This window comes from Canis lupus, chromosome 3, assembly GCF_003254725.2.
Source record: "Canis lupus dingo isolate Sandy chromosome 3, ASM325472v2, whole genome shotgun sequence".
NCBI lineage: Eukaryota > Metazoa > Chordata > Mammalia > Carnivora > Canidae > Canis > Canis lupus.
This window is the reverse complement of record NC_064245.1, coordinates 38,395,973-38,413,607: the sequence shown is the minus strand read 5'-3', so window position 1 is coordinate 38,413,607 and position 17,635 is coordinate 38,395,973. Positions and strand designations below refer to the sequence as shown.

Sequence of the window (17,635 nt, the reverse complement as noted above, 5' to 3'; positions counted from 1 at the left end):
GCAGCCCAGAACCCAAAAGAGTTCCTGGAAATTCTAGCCCCTTGTCCTGCCCTCCATCCCTTACTCCCCCACCAGCCCCTGTGACAGGAGATGGAGGCATTAGGGCTGCAGAGCTCATACCAGTGATCTGGTCCTTTGTTTAAGCCACACAAGTCTGCCATCTGGGTCTCTGACTGAGAAGTGGTGTTTCCCAGTGTGACCTGTCAGGCCAGGTGGGGTCAGGGAGGAGGATCGAGACTCAAAGGGACCAGAAATGTGATCACAGTCTCATGGGCCCTCAGTGGTCAGCCAGGGTCACCCAAGCCCACTCACCTCCTCGCACCCCCAGCAGACCCGCTGTTCTTATAGAACCAAATTTAAGGGTATCTGTCGATGGGCCTTGGGAAGATGCCCTAGGCCAGGTGGTACCCCAGCCCTCCACCCTGGTTCCAGTGCACCTGGAAGGACAGTGCACATCCATGTTGGGGTTCCCTCTGCTGAGTAGACAGATGAGGAGGGGCTAAAGCACTCCTCGATTGTGGATGACAAGCGCTGGGCAGCATGATGCTTGCATCAGGTGTGTGGGCACCTCAGCCAGGTACCAGCACCACTCCACTCCACGGGGACAACCGGGGCAGTTGCAGGTGACCCACCTGGGAAAGAAGTGACAATTCAGAGCCACTTTTCCACCCACCACAGCCCGATGCAGGCTTATTGCGCCTGGCCACTCCTTTGCAGATGTGAGAGCATGAAGTGTGTGGTGAGTGGGCTGGCCGGGGGCATTCCTGCCAGCTCCTGAAGGATGACTAGGAGGTTGCCAGGTGAAAGGGAGGTGGGGAACATCCAGGAAGAGAGAACATACACAGGATGCACATCCATGGAGGCAGCTTCCACCCCTTAGGGTGGAACACAGGGGTAGGAGTGGAGAACAGGAGCTCTCTTCTTCCAGGCTCCCTCTAACGCCCCCTGGTGGCAGAGCCCAACAGGGAACCAACTGACCCGGGAGTCTGAGCCACGTGGTTTGCAGACTTCCAGCCCTAGCATCTCAGAGCCATTCGGAGCAGTGACCTTGGGCTTAGAGACAGACCCCACCTCATCAGAGAGATATTGATGGCGGGGGGCGGGGGGGTGTATGTCAAGTGTCACTTGCAGGCTTCTGCCTGGGAAGGCTGAGAAACCTAGGTGAATAGGACAGTTTGCAGCAAGCTGAGTCTTGAGTTGCTTCCCCAAAGATGGAGCCAACACACCACTGGAAAGGTGATCTGGAGTTTAGAGCAGAAGTGGTTAAACCTGTCATTTAGCCCTTAAAAAACCTCTGGTGTGTGGCAGCATCTACAAATTTAAACCTGCTAATAGGATCATCTGGAGCGCCACACCTCTCTCCTTGAAAATGCTTGTTATTCCCATTCCTGGTGGGATTGTATGTGTAATAGGAAAGCATTTTGGCTTTTGCATTTCATGCTTGAGTGTGCTATTGATTTTTCTAATTTCTGATAGAGACTAATTCAAAATATGTCCCTATTAGATCTCAAGGACATTTGGCCTTGTCCTAACTGCTCTGCTTTAGGCAATAAGCATCAGGGCCAACAGCTTTCCCAGGCAGAGGACGATAGACACACATTCAGCTCATAACCACTGACTCACCTCTGTTTCACATAATTAAACAAAGCCATGGCTCAGGCCTGCTGAAAAGGCAAGGAACGTGCTCTGTGTGCTAAGAAAGCCCAGAAGAGACAATTTCAATCCGATGTGTTATGTGTGTAGACAGGTCACTATTCTTTCTCTGTTAATCCAGAGCATGATAAATTCATGGCATTTGATCACATTCATGATCATGACCTCACTCATGCTTGTGCAAAAATGTCCTACCAACCCAGACTCTTATCAAGTCCAGACCACCCTACCCACTGCTGCCAGAAGGCACGTCCTACCATGCAGCTTTAATAGTGCTACTCCCTGGCTCTAGCACCCTCCATGGCTCCCCAGTGCCTCCAGAATTAAGAATTAACTTCTAGAGTCTTATATAAATTTGCTTTTCTTAAACACGTTTCATCAGCTCACCTGTTCTTCTTGAGCCTGGCATACCTTCTTGTAAGCCCACCTGTTGAAATCCTACCAATTTTCAGAACCATTCAAGAGTCATCTTTATTAACCCTTTGTCGACTCCAGATCCCTGCACAGTGCTTGGAGAGCTTGTTTACTAGCGGAATTGTCCTTGCTCGGCCATGTATAGTTGATTGTCTCACCCATCCCTCACCCTCCATGCGGTGGGAGGTCCTAGCGTTCGAGTAGCACAGAGTCTTCCTGCACCGGCAGGCACCCACAGTGAGGTATTAATTGGAAATAGAGGAATGGCTCAGACATCTCCATGCCACAGGTAACCTCTGGGGAACAGTGACCAGAGGATGGGAAGTTATTGGCCAGTGCTTCCCATGGGCAGAAATGGAAAACTAGGCAGAGGTGGGGTTCTTTTTGTTTAAGCTATTTTACCTGTTTGCTCAAGCAGCATCTTGGCTTTAAGGTTGCACCCAGAATGTTCTGGAGCTCATGGTTTCTTTTCCTGAGGGAAAAGTATTTTACCAAGTTTATGAATCCTAGGATCGAGAAGTATTCATTCGTCCTATGTGTCCAAAGGGACCCATAATGAAATATTTGAGAAATGTTCTGTGAATGGGTTAAACAGATTTTTTTTTAAATACAGACCTTCTCAGGGCTTTTAACACACTAACATGTGTTATAGGGCTCCAAGAGGGGAGAACGATCTGTAGCATTTCCCAAATTTCTTTCACTGTAGGAATTTGACAGGGGTTGGAGATGAACATCTGGAGGGTCTGGTGTTTTCTCACGAATGCACTTTGGGAAGGGCTATCTGAATTTATGGATATCAGGCACCCTTTTGACCCACAGGCTTTGAGTAGTATAATCTGAAGAGAAAGATTTCAGGGTGGGAATAGAATTAAAGACTCCCCAGACTGTATTTCTCCTGAGAACGGAGGCATTCTGTGTAGCAGTGCAAGAAACAAAGCCTAAGGAAGGAGTTTGGGGGCGAGGCATTCCTCATGGAGCCATCATTTTGAAGCGTGTGTTTCGCTGTCATAGCCCGATGGTTTAAATTACATAAGTTCTGAACAGACCATTAAAGCTTATGTGTAATCAGCTTAATTAGACACAAGCCACACAAGATATCCCGAATAACTCTGGATCTCTCTGTTTTCTAGTTCCTTCCACAAAGGGCGCATTCCGCCAGCCCGGCCTGCGTGACCCCCCATGGCACCGTGCTCCACCAGACCCTGGATTTCGATGAGTTCATCCCCCCGCTCCCACCTCCGCCCTATTACCCGCCAGAGTACACCTGCACGCCCACCGCTGAGACCCACAGGTGGGTCTTGCCGCTGATGGTGGCAGCGACCCTCAGGGACGCAAGGAAGGTAGAAGCAGTCCAGGATGTGGAATTGGCGATAGCCGTGCTTGTTTGCACTGGGGCAGTTGAGCCGAGGAGAGGGGACATCTGAAAGGCGTATTTGATTAGAGAGTAGAGCATGAACGGTGCCCGGCGAGAGAGCCCTGGCTTAGAGAGAGAGCGTTTCTCTGGCTCTCACTGCAGTGAGAAAAACACAAAAAGCAAAACTAGCCCGACAAGAGCGGCTCTGTTATGTTCTCTTGAAATGCAAAAGTGCCATTGAGTTATGGTCATTAACATGACCTGTAAAATTTAATTAAACATTTAATCGGCTCTATGATTATTTTAATTTTAATGGACAGGGCCAGAGAGTTTATTGAAAATGTCAATATCTCTCCAGGAAAAAAGAAGAAACAAAACAAAACAAAAAAGCCAAAAGGTAAAACTGCCTAGCGAATGAGCCTTTTATTTCAAAAACACAATGAGTATTTGACCAGGGAAAACCCTGACGAGTGATGGTCTGATTGCTTTTAAGAGAAATGTCAGCAGTTCAGGCTCCTTCTCCTGGGAGCGACAGTGTCATGGTTCTGCCTTTTCAGGGGCCTCCACTTGGACTTTGCTCCCTCTCCATTCAGCACTTTGTATGATGTTGCCATCAACAGCCCCGGCCTGCTCTATCCTGCCGAGCTCCCCCCGCCCTACGAGGCCGTGGTGGGCCCGACCACCGCCAGCCAGGTGAGACCTCAGCCCCAGACAAGCCACTGCTCTATAATAAGGCCCACTCTTTGCGTTTGTATTTCTCTCTGTGGTTTTGTGGACAGGAGGCAGCAGGCTCAGAGAGTAGAACCTGCAGAAATCCCACCCCAGGCCTCAGGATGCCAACCCAATATTTGTGCTGTTCCCCTGCAGCATCTTTCAGATGCACCTGAGCCTCACACCGGCTGGTGGTATATCTGGGGACACAGTGCAGAAGGAGCTGGTGCAGGTTGAAACCTGGGAGCAGAGACCCTGGGGATAGAGCTCAGGCCGTGAACCACATACCCAGGGCACCCCGGCCTATTTCAGCTCTGTGCCTCTGTCATTGTCCACGGGGGAGGTGAGACACCAGTCCAGGATCCCTAGTCCTGCCTGATGCCTGGCAGCTGTAGGCCAGGGAGGTGCCAGAGCCACCAGGTGGGTGTAGTAGGCCTTCTCTGAGCCGGGGGAGCCAAGCCCTCCCACCACCTTGGGGTTCCTGACCCACAGTGGGCATGTGCTGGGGATGTGTTGGCAGATCTCAGTTTCCTCGTCTGTAAAATGGGGATCATAATAGTACCAAGCATATAGCAATGGATCCAGCACAGCACTTGACACAGAGCAGGTTTTACCAAAAGTCAGTTGCCCGTTTTATGGTACCATTGTCATCGTGACCGTTATCATCACAGTTGTCACTCCGGCATATCGAAGGCCACTAGCCAGGGCAGAGAGATGGCAACACTGAAAAGTTCACACAGCACCCGAGTGCAGGACTGGCTGCGGGAAGGCCACAGGGTTGGGGGCGCATGTGAGGAGCACAGCAGATAAGCAGAGAAGGGGCACATTTAGGGAACTGAGAAATCCTGCCAAGGCAAAGGCTGCAGCGAGTTCTGAGATCTGAGCGCGGGGCAGAGGAGAGAGTAGGCAAGACCAGGACCAGGAGCAACTGAAGGGCATCACAGCACTCTCCGGAGCCCGTCTGCACCCACATACCTTGGGACTTCTCAGCAGCACCCTAAGCCACCTGCCAGGAAGGGGTGCAGGCCTCAGACTTGGCGTAGACCTTCTAATGTCCTCTGACATCCTGGGCCCACGTGGTGAGTGAGAAGGCCAGGAGACGTGCCCATCCTTTCCCGAGCCACCCACTCCGGAGCTCCTGGCCCACAGGGACGTCTGTGGGTGGAGAAACTTTTGCATGATGACTGATCAGACTTAGCGTCCGCAAGCCTCTGAAGATGATCGCATCCCCAAGGGAGAGGACATTCTGCAGGCTGGACAGTTGTGGGACTGGAAGAGAAGGCAAGATGTGCCTACCTCTAGGCCCAGCGGGATGTTGGCCACACATTTGTTGCAAGAAGGATTGTCCTTGAGGGTCACCTGGGCGGGACTGCTCACCCTTGCACAGGCGACAGTCAAGGGCCTTCTCTCCTGCTCTTGCCCTGGAGCATCCTGGACCAGCTCATTAGGCTGCAGACAGCAGAGCGGGACTCGGCCAGGGACTCTTGACCTTTTTTCTGCCCACAGTAGAAACAGATGCATGGGAGCTGCCGGTCCGGGGGTTGGGGGGATTTATTAGCGAGAGGCATGCCTGCAAAATCTCGTTTTCAAACGCACAGTAATTGGATTTCTCTTGAATTTCGTAAAAAGCTGAGTGAAGAGTTCTGCCATTCTGAAGTGATTTATTTTCCTCTTAATGATAAAAGTATTTCAAATCAGTATTGCCAATGAAAACTGTGTCCTGTAAAGAGAGTCATAAGGACTCTGAGGGAGCCCTCTGTCCTGCTGGAGGGCACTGGGCAGGGGCATCCAATTCATATTTGGGGGGTCCAGGGAGCCTCTGTGAGCTGAGGGCTCAGGCCGAGCGGGTTGTGGCAGGTGGCAAGGCTCAGAAAGAGGGGCAGCACAGCATGCGTGTCCTCAAAACAGAAAGCTGCTCAGGATGTCTGACATGAATGTGATCTGGGTAGAGGGTGACCTGCTCAAGGCAGCTCATTGGATTCAGGGGTCATCAGGACCTCTCAAGCAGGTGTCCACAGGGTAATTGGATCTCTAGCTTGTGGCCTTGGAGAGCTCCGGGTTGGCCACAGAGGCGGTCACTGAATTCCGGGGAACCAGGAAGGGGTGGGAGACCACTACAGAATGACAATACTTTGAGTGCTCGAGGAACAGGACAGGCTGCAGAGTCAATAGAGCACAGAGGGGGTCCTCGAGGGCCTGGACTAACAGACACAGCGCTTCAGGAAGGGACGGGTCAGGTGGTGCCCAGAGGCTGTGGAGGGCTGACCCGGGTGCCTCTGGCTCACCATCCACAGAATGCCGGTGAAAGCAGCATTCCTTCAGCTTCAGCAGGAGCAGCTGCAGTGGGGCAGTGGAGCAGGTGCTGGCACTGGCTAGAGGAGGGGGTGGGCCACGAGGTGTAGCAAGGGTGTGGGCTGGTAGTTTTTGGACTCCAGAGGGCCTCCCAGGCTTGTCAATCAAATGCAGATGGCCGAGCCCACCCCCAGAGTTTCTGAGTCAGGATTGGGAAGGAGAATCCTGTAAAGAATTTGCCTTCCTACCAAGTCCCAGCTCTGCTGCTATGCTGCTCTTCTGGGGAGACACTTTGGCAAGGATGAGAGAAGTTAGGAGATAGTTAGAAGGACGTTGGCCTTAGGGCATGAGGGCTTACCAAGGAGATGTGGAAGGGCCCAGAGGATGGGACCAGCTGAGCCAGGGTCAGGGAGGGAAGCCTATCGAAGGTAGGAGGGGAAGGCTGACGGAGCATCAGATGGTCAGCTCTGCCCTGTAACCAGCAGGGGCACCAGGCAGGGCAGTAGACAGGCCTGGAGACCCCTAGCAAGCCCACAGAGGTGTGCTTCTCCACGGCTGCCTTGGGAAGAAGAAGGAGCTCTGCTCTCACCCTTCCACCTGCTGCTAGAGGCCATCAGAATTCCAGATCCATGCTGGGGGCCAACCTGGGCCTGCCTCTCCATCCTCCCTTTTGTGAGTTGTTACTCCCATTTCCAGCAGAGAGAATGCCATGGAAGGATGAGTGATTATGTGCCCACTACTCTCTGGAGAGCAGCAGGACTTCTCAGAGCCCTTTGCTTCTGGATCTTGATGGCGAGAACCCCCCAACAGCAGTCCTAATGATGAGATTGTGGAACGTCCTTCTCCATCCTGTCAAGGACCCCAGGTCCTGGAAAGTGGCCTCTGGATTTGGGTGTGACGTTTGATGCACCACCCCACAGTTTCACACCAGAAGGATATTGATGAGTGTTTTATCGCTGGTTTACTCTTTTTTCTCTGGAGCATAGAATACAATTCTTCCTTGACTTATGATGGGGTTATAACCTGAGAAACCCACATAATTTGAAGATATCCTTAATACCCCTAACCTACCGAGCATCATAGCTTATCCCAGGCCTCCTGACATGTGCTCAGAACACTTACTTTAGCCTACAGTTGAGCACAACCATCTCATACAAAGCCTATTTTATAATAAAGTGTTGGCTATCTCATGTAATTTCTTGAACACTGTCCTGGAAGTGAGGAACAGGATGGTTATGGTACAAAATAGTTGTGAGTTCTGTGGTTGTTTACCCTGGTGACTGAGTGGCTGAAAGGGAGCTGGGGCCCCTGCCTCTGCCCAGCATCACAGGAAAGGATCTTGCCCCAGATTGCTAGCCTGGGGGAAAAAATTAACAGTCAAAATTCAAACTACAGTTTCTTTGTAATGAATGTGTTAACCGCATTTGCACCATCGTAAAATTGAAAAATCCTAAGTCGAACCATCGTACGTTGGGGACCGTTCGTATGTGGGAGGATAATACTGGGTCTCATATGACACCGTTCTCCAGAACTATTGAGAACTCTTTAAATGGAGATTTCTTTCACATCATTTTAATGATAAAATCATCAGGGAGGAGGAAGGCCTGTCTCCTAGTGCGTTGACTCAGAAACCGCCAGCTTACAAGCGCCTTGTGTAGCACCATCTGCAGAAGCAATGTGTGTCTGCATGGCCCTTCTCTGGGCTGGCCCTCCTGGGGAGGGGGGAGGATCTGGTGATTCAGGGGCCACTGCCATCCTCCCCTCCAGGGGAGGCCCATTCTCTTGGACCCCGTGGTCTGGCAGCACTTTTCAATTCCACAGACACCTCTGGAAGTCTGGAAGTCAATGAAACTCATTCCCGTGCACAGAGGGAAGGCTGCGCTGGCCAGCTGCCCCCTCCTCTGGGGCAGCCCTCCCATCTGAGGACAGCAAGGAGCTTCCCCCCCTTTACAGCACCATCCTCTCTCCCAGGGGGCGCGGGGGGGGGGGGTTAATTACTTCCCCTTATGGACAAATGTCATGGAAATCGCCTCTCAGTACAGGTCTGGATAAAGAGAGGAAGACAGAAAAGCAGAATGTGCATTATGCAGGCCTTGTAGAGGGGCAGGAGGCCGTGCATCTGGGAGGGATTTTTTTATGCAGGAAGGAAAAGCACCCCTTGGCTCAGCACATTGCTTTTGACCCATTCGCTCTGCTGGATTGGCCACATGCATGTTGCATTCTGACTTCATTTGCAATATCCTTTTCTTTCCCATGGCTTAAGACTACAACTGCAGGACAAGATGAAACGAAGTGCCTTCCTTTCTATAGCAGGAAAGTTCCTGAGATTTTGCCAGTTTGATATTCCTACGTGGATGATGGGACTTGCATTCCAGGGATCACGAAAGACTGCCGTGATCTGTGGGATACAGAACCATGAGCTGAACAGGATCCCCTCCTCATGGAACTAACAGTTTGGCATGATGACGGGACAAACTCTAAGAAACTTCTCCCGGCTTCAGGGGAAGAACCAGCCTTGACAGGTGGAGCGGGATTGGGCGTGTGAATAACAGGCAAGGTCATCACGGTACAGCCTCGGCAAAGACACGGTGATGGGTCAACATGGAGCCTGGTTGGGGAACGTAAGGTAATGAAGGATGTTCACTGAAATGATTTGGGTACAGATTTTATGACCTTGGATGTCAGACCCTAGCAGTGCCTTTGAAGACGTTGGCATTTGGAGTTGACGTGATCCAGTGGTGCTTTAGGAATTTTAATTTGGTGGCCGTCTGGCAGGCAGGAGGGAAACCCGAGATGCGGGACTAGAAATTGTGAGAAAGGCACTGGAGGTGGCCAAGGTACAGCCAACCACAGGTCCTAAAAGTTAGAATTTATAGTTTTGAATGCAATTATTTTTACACTTAAACATCTGCAAAGCGAAGCTGCTCTGAAGATTGCCTTGAGAAACTAGCCTAAAATCTTAATTCACATTTTCTGTGATTGCAGACAGTTGCCCCCAAAGAACAGCTTTTTATAACTCTGACACTACCTGGTTGACCCAACCCAGGAATGGGAAATTTACTCCAGAAATAGTAGTAGGCAGAATTTGCATGCGAGTGTCTTAGCTATAGAGCTTCCTAAAAGAAAGGGAGGTGAGGAGACTTAGCTTATTTGCCAAAATTCCAACTGACTTTAATTTTTTATTTATGAGAGGGAGAGAGAAAGAGATGAGCTGGAGGGGAGAGGCAGAGAGAGAGAGGAAGAGAGAGAGAATCATCAGCAGGCTCCACACCCAGCATGGAGCCCAAAGCAGAGCTCGATCTCATGACCCCGAGATCATGACCTGAGGTGAAATCAAGAGTCTTATGCTTAACCAACTGATCCACCCAGGCACCCCCCAAACTGACTTTTTTAATTCCAACAACTGGTCAACACAGTGTGTCTGGGAATAAGTAAATGCAGCCTCCCTGAGTGTCCCATGTGAAGCCACATGCACAGCCTCACCTCTCAGCGGCCCTCTCCTGCAAGAGCTATGTTGTAAGCCTTTGTTGCTAAATTCAAATTTCAACTAAAATTCTGTGCTATAAATATATTTCTTCTCCCCCTTCTCCGCTGCCTTTATATTTAATGGAAAATGCCATGTGAACTGCACAGCTATTACCTCTGCGGCTTTCGTGTGGCAAGGTGGCCTTGGCCATCGAGGAGGGCCAAATTCAAATTAAACCCTTGACACCCCGCTTACAAGACATGATAGATATGCTGCCAGGAGCCATCTCCTCTCAAAACCAGATTTGACCAGGAGCCAGAGGGAAGCCAGTGCCGCTTCTGCAAAATATGAAATGAATCCAATTTCCTCCCGACCTTGTCCTGCTGGGCCTTTTATTTTTCTTGTTTTATTTATATTTCTTTATTACCAGCAGCGCTTCTCTGGACCTTGAGTGTCCAACTGACAACCCATCCCTGCAAAATAAAAAAAAATAAAAATAAATAAAAATTTAAGAGTCAGGACGGAGCCTGGAAGGAAATGAACCTTGAGGGCATTGTTCTTTTTTTGTGTGATTTAGAATATTCTCAACAGAGATGTCCAACATCATTTGTAGGCATATAGCGACTTCTGTGAAAAAGCAGGTGTGCACTGGTAGCCACGTGATTCCTCCTCCCCCGACTTCCCCCACCCTCTCCAGCAGGATGGGCGTGCTGAGGAGGGAACACGGTGTGTGCAATATCACACATAAGTGGGATCAAAGGGAACAGTTAGGTGGCTATGGGTCTTCACCACAGGTGCAGTTCTTGCCCGCCAAACCTGGCTGCAGGTCCCCGTCCAGGGCACGCTTCCCCTTCTTGGTGTTGGTGAGGGGGCTGCAGCCCAGCACCTGCCACAGCTCCAGCCTGGTTGAAAGAGGAGAGAAAAACCGTTCACTATCTGATTGAAGTGGCGGGAGACAAGGGAGGCAGGAATGTAATTACATGAGCTGGAATTGGACCAAGCTGCAGGGGCCCATCTCACCTTCCCAGGCCTCCCCCAGAACTCATTATTTGCAAGTAGGTCCCCAGAGCAATTGTGAAATAACACAAGCATCCAGAAATCGTTTTTTGAGGTAGCACAGGAACACACGTGTACAGTGTTCATAACATTGAAGCACATGGTCTATTTGGGGCCACTGTCCCCCTAGCAGTAGCAATGGAGCAGATGTGGTCACCCAGGGTGGGAACTGAGGATGTGAGCAGAGGATGGGCAGGAGAGCAGAGGTGCCCCATCCCTGCCCTGCAGAGAAGGCCTCTCTGGGCAGAATGATCCATTCAAGAAGAAATCTGCAAGAGCACGATGACTCAAACACAATGCAAGCTGCACAGCCACCCACTCCCTCAGAGCAGGACAGTGTGTCCTGAGCCATGGGGCCCACATTCAACGCAGCACATGGCCCAAGTGGACCTGGACTCGGAGCCCAAGCTCAGGCAGGGAGGGCAACCTTGGAAGCAACCCCTTGATTCCATCTGCTGAAAACAAAAGGTTAGGAGGAGCAAATGCCAACTCCGGGCGTAGTCTGGGAGCTCACCGAAACTAAGATTGTTTGTTAAATGTCCAACCTGCGTCCAAGCTGTGCTGGCCCAAAGCATTACAGGTCTCATGGCTGTCCCCTGTGGCTTTTTTCTTCCTGGTATGGAGGCGGAGAGGAGAATGGCTGAGAGGAGAGGGTTACAAGTGAGGCCAGGGGCTATCCTGCCTCTTAGAGTGACTCTGGAGAGTCCTGTATGCCCTTTGTCCCAAACAGTGCCCCTGGAAGTAGAAGGTGAGTGGGGTCAGGGTGGCTGGCGCCTGGCCCTGCTGAGCTCCCAGGGAATGCTCAGCACTCTGCTTTCAGGAGGGCAGAGAGATGGGCTTTGGCCCTGGCAGTGGTCCTTTGGCTTTGGCATCCTCATTGACCCCATAAATTTCGGGGAGAAGAGCAGAAATGTACGTACATGTCATTTAGATCTTCCTAGAAGATGCACTCTCAAGTCAGCCTTGATTTCTGGAGGCTGTCGTGAGGTCCCCTCCAAACTGCAGATGACCTACCTGATGCCTTGTTTCTTGCTGCAGCTTCCGAGCGTAGATCAACAGGCGACCGAGTCCAGCCCCGGGGACCCAGATGCCATGGCTGGTTGCAGCACACAAGGTAATCTTAGCATTTGGAATAAGACGTTTCTATTTTTCAAAGGATGTCCTCTTTCCTTCTTTTTCCTTCTTTCTTCCTCCCTGCTCCTGTACTCCCTCCATGGCTTGCTCTTCAAGAGGATGGAATTTGCTCCAGCCTTTGCTGTTAAATACCATAGAAGTTCTCCACTGTACCTCCCTTAGCTGCATGCGGTAGTAAGTCAGTGCACCTGAGGCCTCATGCTTTCTTGGGGAAACTTGCCCCCAGAACCCTTTCTCCTTCATTTGAGGGGTACGGGTTTGAAGAGACACTTGACTCGATCTGGGATGGACCTTTTTCTTTTTCTTTTTCTTTTTTTAACAAAAGCATTTATTTGAGGTCTTAGAATTGCAGGTGGGGAGCACAGAGTCAGGTGGTAACCCAAACTATGTCCCACTAGGGAATAAGAGGTTATTTTTTTATTATTATATTTTTTAAATATTTTATTTAAATTCAATTTGCCAACATATAGTATAACTCCCAGGGTTCATCTCACCATGTGCCCTCCTTAGTGCCTATCACCCAGTTACCCCATCCCCCCGTCCACTTCCCCTTCTGCAAAACTTTGTGTCCCAGAGTTAGGAGTCTCTCATGGTTTGTCTTCCTCTCTATGGGATGGACCCTTTCTGGAGCTAAAACTATATACCAGGCTCATGTCCACTGAGCTCCTCCCATGGGAGGGAGCCATGCCTGGGCCCCTGGGCCCTCTCGCTTTGGCGAGAAAGGCTGGGGTAAGGATGCTGGAAGTTGTGTCCTGGCGGGAAGTTGTGCAAGGTCTCGCATCAGACATAAGGTGGGAGCTGCAGTACAAAGCCAGAGGTGGAGAGATAGTCTGAGGTGTCAGGAAGGCAGACGAACCCCTGGTAGCAGAGGGAACAAGTGGGCAGGGGCTGGGTCCTCAGGTGGGCTCTGGTGGGTAGGTTACTCAGAGATGGAAGTCAGCTAACACATGAGATAACTAAGAGTCCCTGAAAGCACCACTGCTATAGTCCAGGGCTGTCTGCCCTTGACCCCAATTCTGAGTTAACATCCAAGAAATGAGAAAGGAGCATCCTTCTAGAAGGATGCCGCTGGGTTGTAGGAGACCTGTCTCTGCAATTGTAGGATTTGGAAGTGACCTTGTCTTTCACTTGGTGGCTCCTAGCAACCCTCAAAAGCCATGTCTGAGAGGTGGTGCCCTGTGACCTGCCCAGAGCTATTGTGACCGCCTTCAGGGCACCGTGGGCCTCAGTCTCCTAGCACAGGTGACCACACCAGCCCAGTTCTTTTATTTTTTATTTTTTTATTTTTTATTGGTGTTCAATTTGCCAACATATAGAATAACATCCAGTGCTCATCCCATCAAGTGCCCCCACTCAGTGCCCGTCACCCAGTCACCCCCACCCCCCCGCCCACCTCCCCTTCCCTCACCCCTAGTTCGTTTCCCAGAGTTAGGAGTCTCTCGTGTTCTGTCTCCCTTTCTAATGTTTCCCACTCATTTTTTCTCCCTTCCCCTTTATTCCCTTTCACTATTTTTTATATTCCCCAAATGAATGAGACCATATAATGTTTTTCCTTCTCAGATTGACTTACTTCACTCAGCATAATACCCTCCAGTTCCATCCATGTCAAAGCAAATGGTGGGTATTTGTTGTTTCTAATCAGCCAGTTCTTTCTAGACTTTGGACTGACAGGGCCCCTTTCCCCATTCCAGCCACATCCCTTCTGAAAATATAAGTTCTGGAGGAAAGCATGGTTGGCAAAGCCAAGCAGCCTGGTGGCTCCCGGAGCCCTGGGCAGACAGAGGTGGACAGAGGAGTCAGGAATGCATCTGGGCAGGGCCTTCCTTACTGCGCAGCATTTGGGCGGTTAACCGAGCTTGTCCAAGAAACTTGGGGCTGCTTCGGACACCAACTCCTGGCAGAGGGGCCAGCCTGGAAGTGGGCAAGAATGTATGGAAGGGTGCTGACAGACACACTCATGGGACAGCAGGCCAAGCAGGTTTCACTTTAGCAAAGATGCCTCCCACCAGGTACTTGCTGTACAGGCTGAGGGTGAGGTCCATGTCACTGTTTTGGCCTGTGCATATCCAACTCTTCCAGCTCATTTGTAGCTTTGGTGCCTTGTTAAAAGTCAGCTGGGCATAACGGCATGGGTCTATTTCTGGGCTCGGCATTCTCTTCCATTAATCTGTGTGTCAGTCTTTCTGCTAGGATGGCTGACGCCCGGTGGGAAGCCTTTGTATCAAGCACAGCCACACCTCTACTTTGCTCTTCTTCACCAAGATGGTTCTAGATCCTCCAGGGCCATGTGTTTCCATATCCAGTTTAGAATCCACTTGCCTGTGTCCACAAAACACTCTAGCTGGGAATGTAGCAGGAACAGCATTAAACCTGCAGCACATTTGGGCGTCTGAGCCTTCTAGTACAGGCACACATCACGTCTGTCTCTCCGCTGATTTGGAGCCTCTTTGATTTCTTTCATTCACATTTTCAGAATACAGATCCTGACCATGTTTTGTTGTGTGTATAGTTGGGAGTTTCATTTTCTTTGGAGCCACTGTAAGTGGTATTGTGTTTTTACTGTTGGTTTCTGCATGCTCGTTGTTAGTACCTGTGACTGACCATGGTACAGATGGGATTCGTTCTTGTGTGTTCAGCTGGTATCCTGCAACCTTGCCAGACTCATGGATTAGCTCTAGAATTTTTTTTTTTTGGTGGGGGTGAGGGGTTGCTCAGAATGGGGTAGATGCTGGTGGTATTGTTTCTCATTTATTGAAATAAAATAGTGATGAGGACATGGATGCTGGCAAGGGCCCAGGGAAGCTGCTACACCCAGCGCTGACTGAAGGCTTGTAAATCAACCCACCCCTTTGGCAAAGCATCTTGATAAAGAGCCATAAAAATGTTTATGCCGTTAGATGTGGTGATCACGCTTCTGGAACTGCCCTAGGAGAGTAACATAAAAAAAAAAGAAAAAAGAAAAAAGAAAGAGAACCGTAGGCATGAAGATAACGTGCATTTTTCTTAGGAGTAAAAGCTTCCAGGGGCAATGAAGTCTATTGGTAAGAGTCAAAGAAACTATGTTACATATGCTAAATATGTCATTATACATTAATTCATAAAAAATGCTTGTAATCTGTTAGGTGAAAAACTGGAAGTCCACTAGGGTTATTGCTCCTGTGTAAATGAGCTCACAATACAAGCAGGTGAGAGAATCTTGGCCGATGAGCTTCCCCTATCAGGTTATCCTCATTCTCTAAGTTTCCATTAATTACAGCTATTCAGAGCCAAGTCACATTTCTCTCTCTGTGACTCTATTTTCTGGAGGAACTCAGCCATTGGATTATTGCTGACATTAAGAAAATTGGGATCAAGGGTAGATGCTTATGTCCAATCTCATCAAATGGTACATATTAAAAATTGGCAGGTTTTTGTATATCAATTATATAATATGTTAAAGCTGTAAAAAAAAAAGAAAAAATGAAGATCAAAAGACAGCAGCAGGAATGAATATTATTCAGAATAATTTTAATATGCTGCTGTGTAATTTTGATCCAGTTAATAATTACACTTACTGGTTTGAAGTTTTCTAACCATAGAGAGAAGTGTTTCTTTTCTACATCGATACATTCACCTTTGAGTGCCTGCCCAGTCATTCCCTTAGAATAAATCGCTATGAGTGAGATTGCTGAGTCCAAGGAAGTGGGTATTTTAGGTTTTGATGTGTCGGCCATGTTGCACTCTGGAAAAGTTTTATTGCTAGTGTATGTATCTACCAACAATGTTCATGACACCCTGAGACATCATCATTCCTGATAATGTCTGTCACCCCTGCAGCTGAACGTGATATGCACGCAAGATTGAGCACCTTTTTACATGTTTATTACCTATTTGTAGGTCAGTTTTCCACTTATTTTTTTGCAGTGTTTTGTTGGGGGGGTGGATTTATAAGAAAAATATTTATTAAATAGAGACATTTTCTCACCTTTCCTAGTCATTGCAGGGGTGCTTTCCCAGTTTGTGTTCTCCCTCCTATTTCTTTTTTAAAGATTTCATTTATTTATAAGAGAGAGAGAGCATGAGGAGGGGGCAAAGGGAGAAGAAGATTCCCCACTGAGCAGGGAGCCTGACGTGGGACTCAATCCCAGGACCCTGAGATCGTGACCTAAGCAAAGGCTTAACCAACTGAGCCACCCAGGCACCCCGGCTTCCTCCCTATCAATGATGTCATTTACCATACAATTTTTATAATTTTTTTTTACAATTTTTCTTATTGTCAGATTTTTCAAACTTTTCCTTTCTGGTGTCTATCATTTTTACAAAGTCTTTCTTCACTCCAAGTTCGTAGATTTATTCTCTTATATTTTCTATGAGTATTCTTCTAGTACCTTAAAAAAGAAAAGGATTGGGGCATCTGAGTGGCCAGTCAGTTGAATGTCCGACTCTTGGTTTTGGCTCAGGTCATGATCTCAGGGTAGAGAGATTAATCCCCACATTGGGCTCTGCACTGAGTGTGGAGCCTGCCTAAGATTGTCTCCCTCTGCCCCCTGCCTCCCCTCTTTCTCAAAAAAAAGAAAAGAGAAGAGAAGAAATAAAAAGATTAATCATCTTAAAAAAATTTTTTTTTTGCTATGATTTCTGAGGTTTGGTTCCTCTTTCTGTTTCTGCTAATTGTCTCAAAGCATCTAGTAAGGGAGCAGGGGGTAGACAGGGGAGGGCAGAGGAAGATGGTGGAAGGCAGGGGTAGACAGGGGAGGGCTGGTGAAGCAAGAATACTCTAGAAATGGCCTCCTCCGTTCCATGGCCTCGTGACCCTCTTCCCCTGAGGCCCCTCAGCTGTGTGTCCTGCGTGTTGGCCTGGGCCGTGAGGTCACCAACCCCTTGGCATGGGCAAGCTCGCAGGTAGAGGGCACTGGAAACAGACCTCCCACAGGACCCATGCAAAAGGATGGAAGGAGTTGCTCACGCGGCTGTGATTCTTACAAAGCTCCCCGCAGCGAGCCGCTGACCTCAGATGTCTGCCCCGATGGGTGAGGAGCCTCATGGAAGCCGCTCTGACGTTGTCTGGTAGAGGGATGAGAGCAGAGGGAGCAATGCTTCCTAAACCTTAATAATGTGCACACAGGCCCCTGGGATCTTGTTAAGACAGATTCTGATCCAGTCCCCCGCTGGCCCGGGTGCCAGCCTTGGAGTGGTGAGGGACAGGAGCCCGAGCTGGCCAGCATCACAGGGAGAGAGGGCAGGGGTGAACACTTGAGGTGGGGTGGCATCGGAATCACCTGGGGGCTTGTTCGAACCCCAGTGGCTGGGCCCACCCCCGAGTTTCCGATGTGGGGACCTAAATGTGACACGTGCCCCAGCGGTGCTGATGCTACCGGCCTGGCCCGGGCTAGCAGTCCAGGCCCTGGGCCGTTCCTCCGTGTGCGGCAGGCAGCTTCTCGGGCCTGGGAGGGCCTGGCTGGGGTGTCCGACGGCCCCCCGGGCCCGCCTTGCTATGCATGGGCTGTGTCCACGGAGCCTCCTGTGCCGCCTCCTTCCTGTACTTCAGATGCCCTGGGCATGCCCTGGATGGGAGT

At 49.8% G+C, this 17,635-nt stretch overlaps 1 protein-coding gene across 5 annotated transcripts in view; it reads left to right on the top strand.

Moving 5' to 3' along the window:
• Positions 1–17,635, top strand: part of ENTREP2 (endosomal transmembrane epsin interactor 2) — a 452,783-nt gene that overhangs the window by 427,984 nt on the left and 7,164 nt on the right. For all 5 annotated transcript variants that reach the window (XM_035714280.2, XM_049108392.1, XM_049108393.1 and 2 more), the window contains 3 exons: positions 3,198–3,358; positions 3,979–4,114; positions 11,985–12,060. In XM_035714280.2, coding sequence (XP_035570173.1) covers positions 3,198–3,358; positions 3,979–4,114; positions 11,985–12,060 — 373 coding nt within the window. The remainder of the gene's footprint in view (positions 1–3,197; positions 3,359–3,978; positions 4,115–11,984; positions 12,061–17,635) is intronic.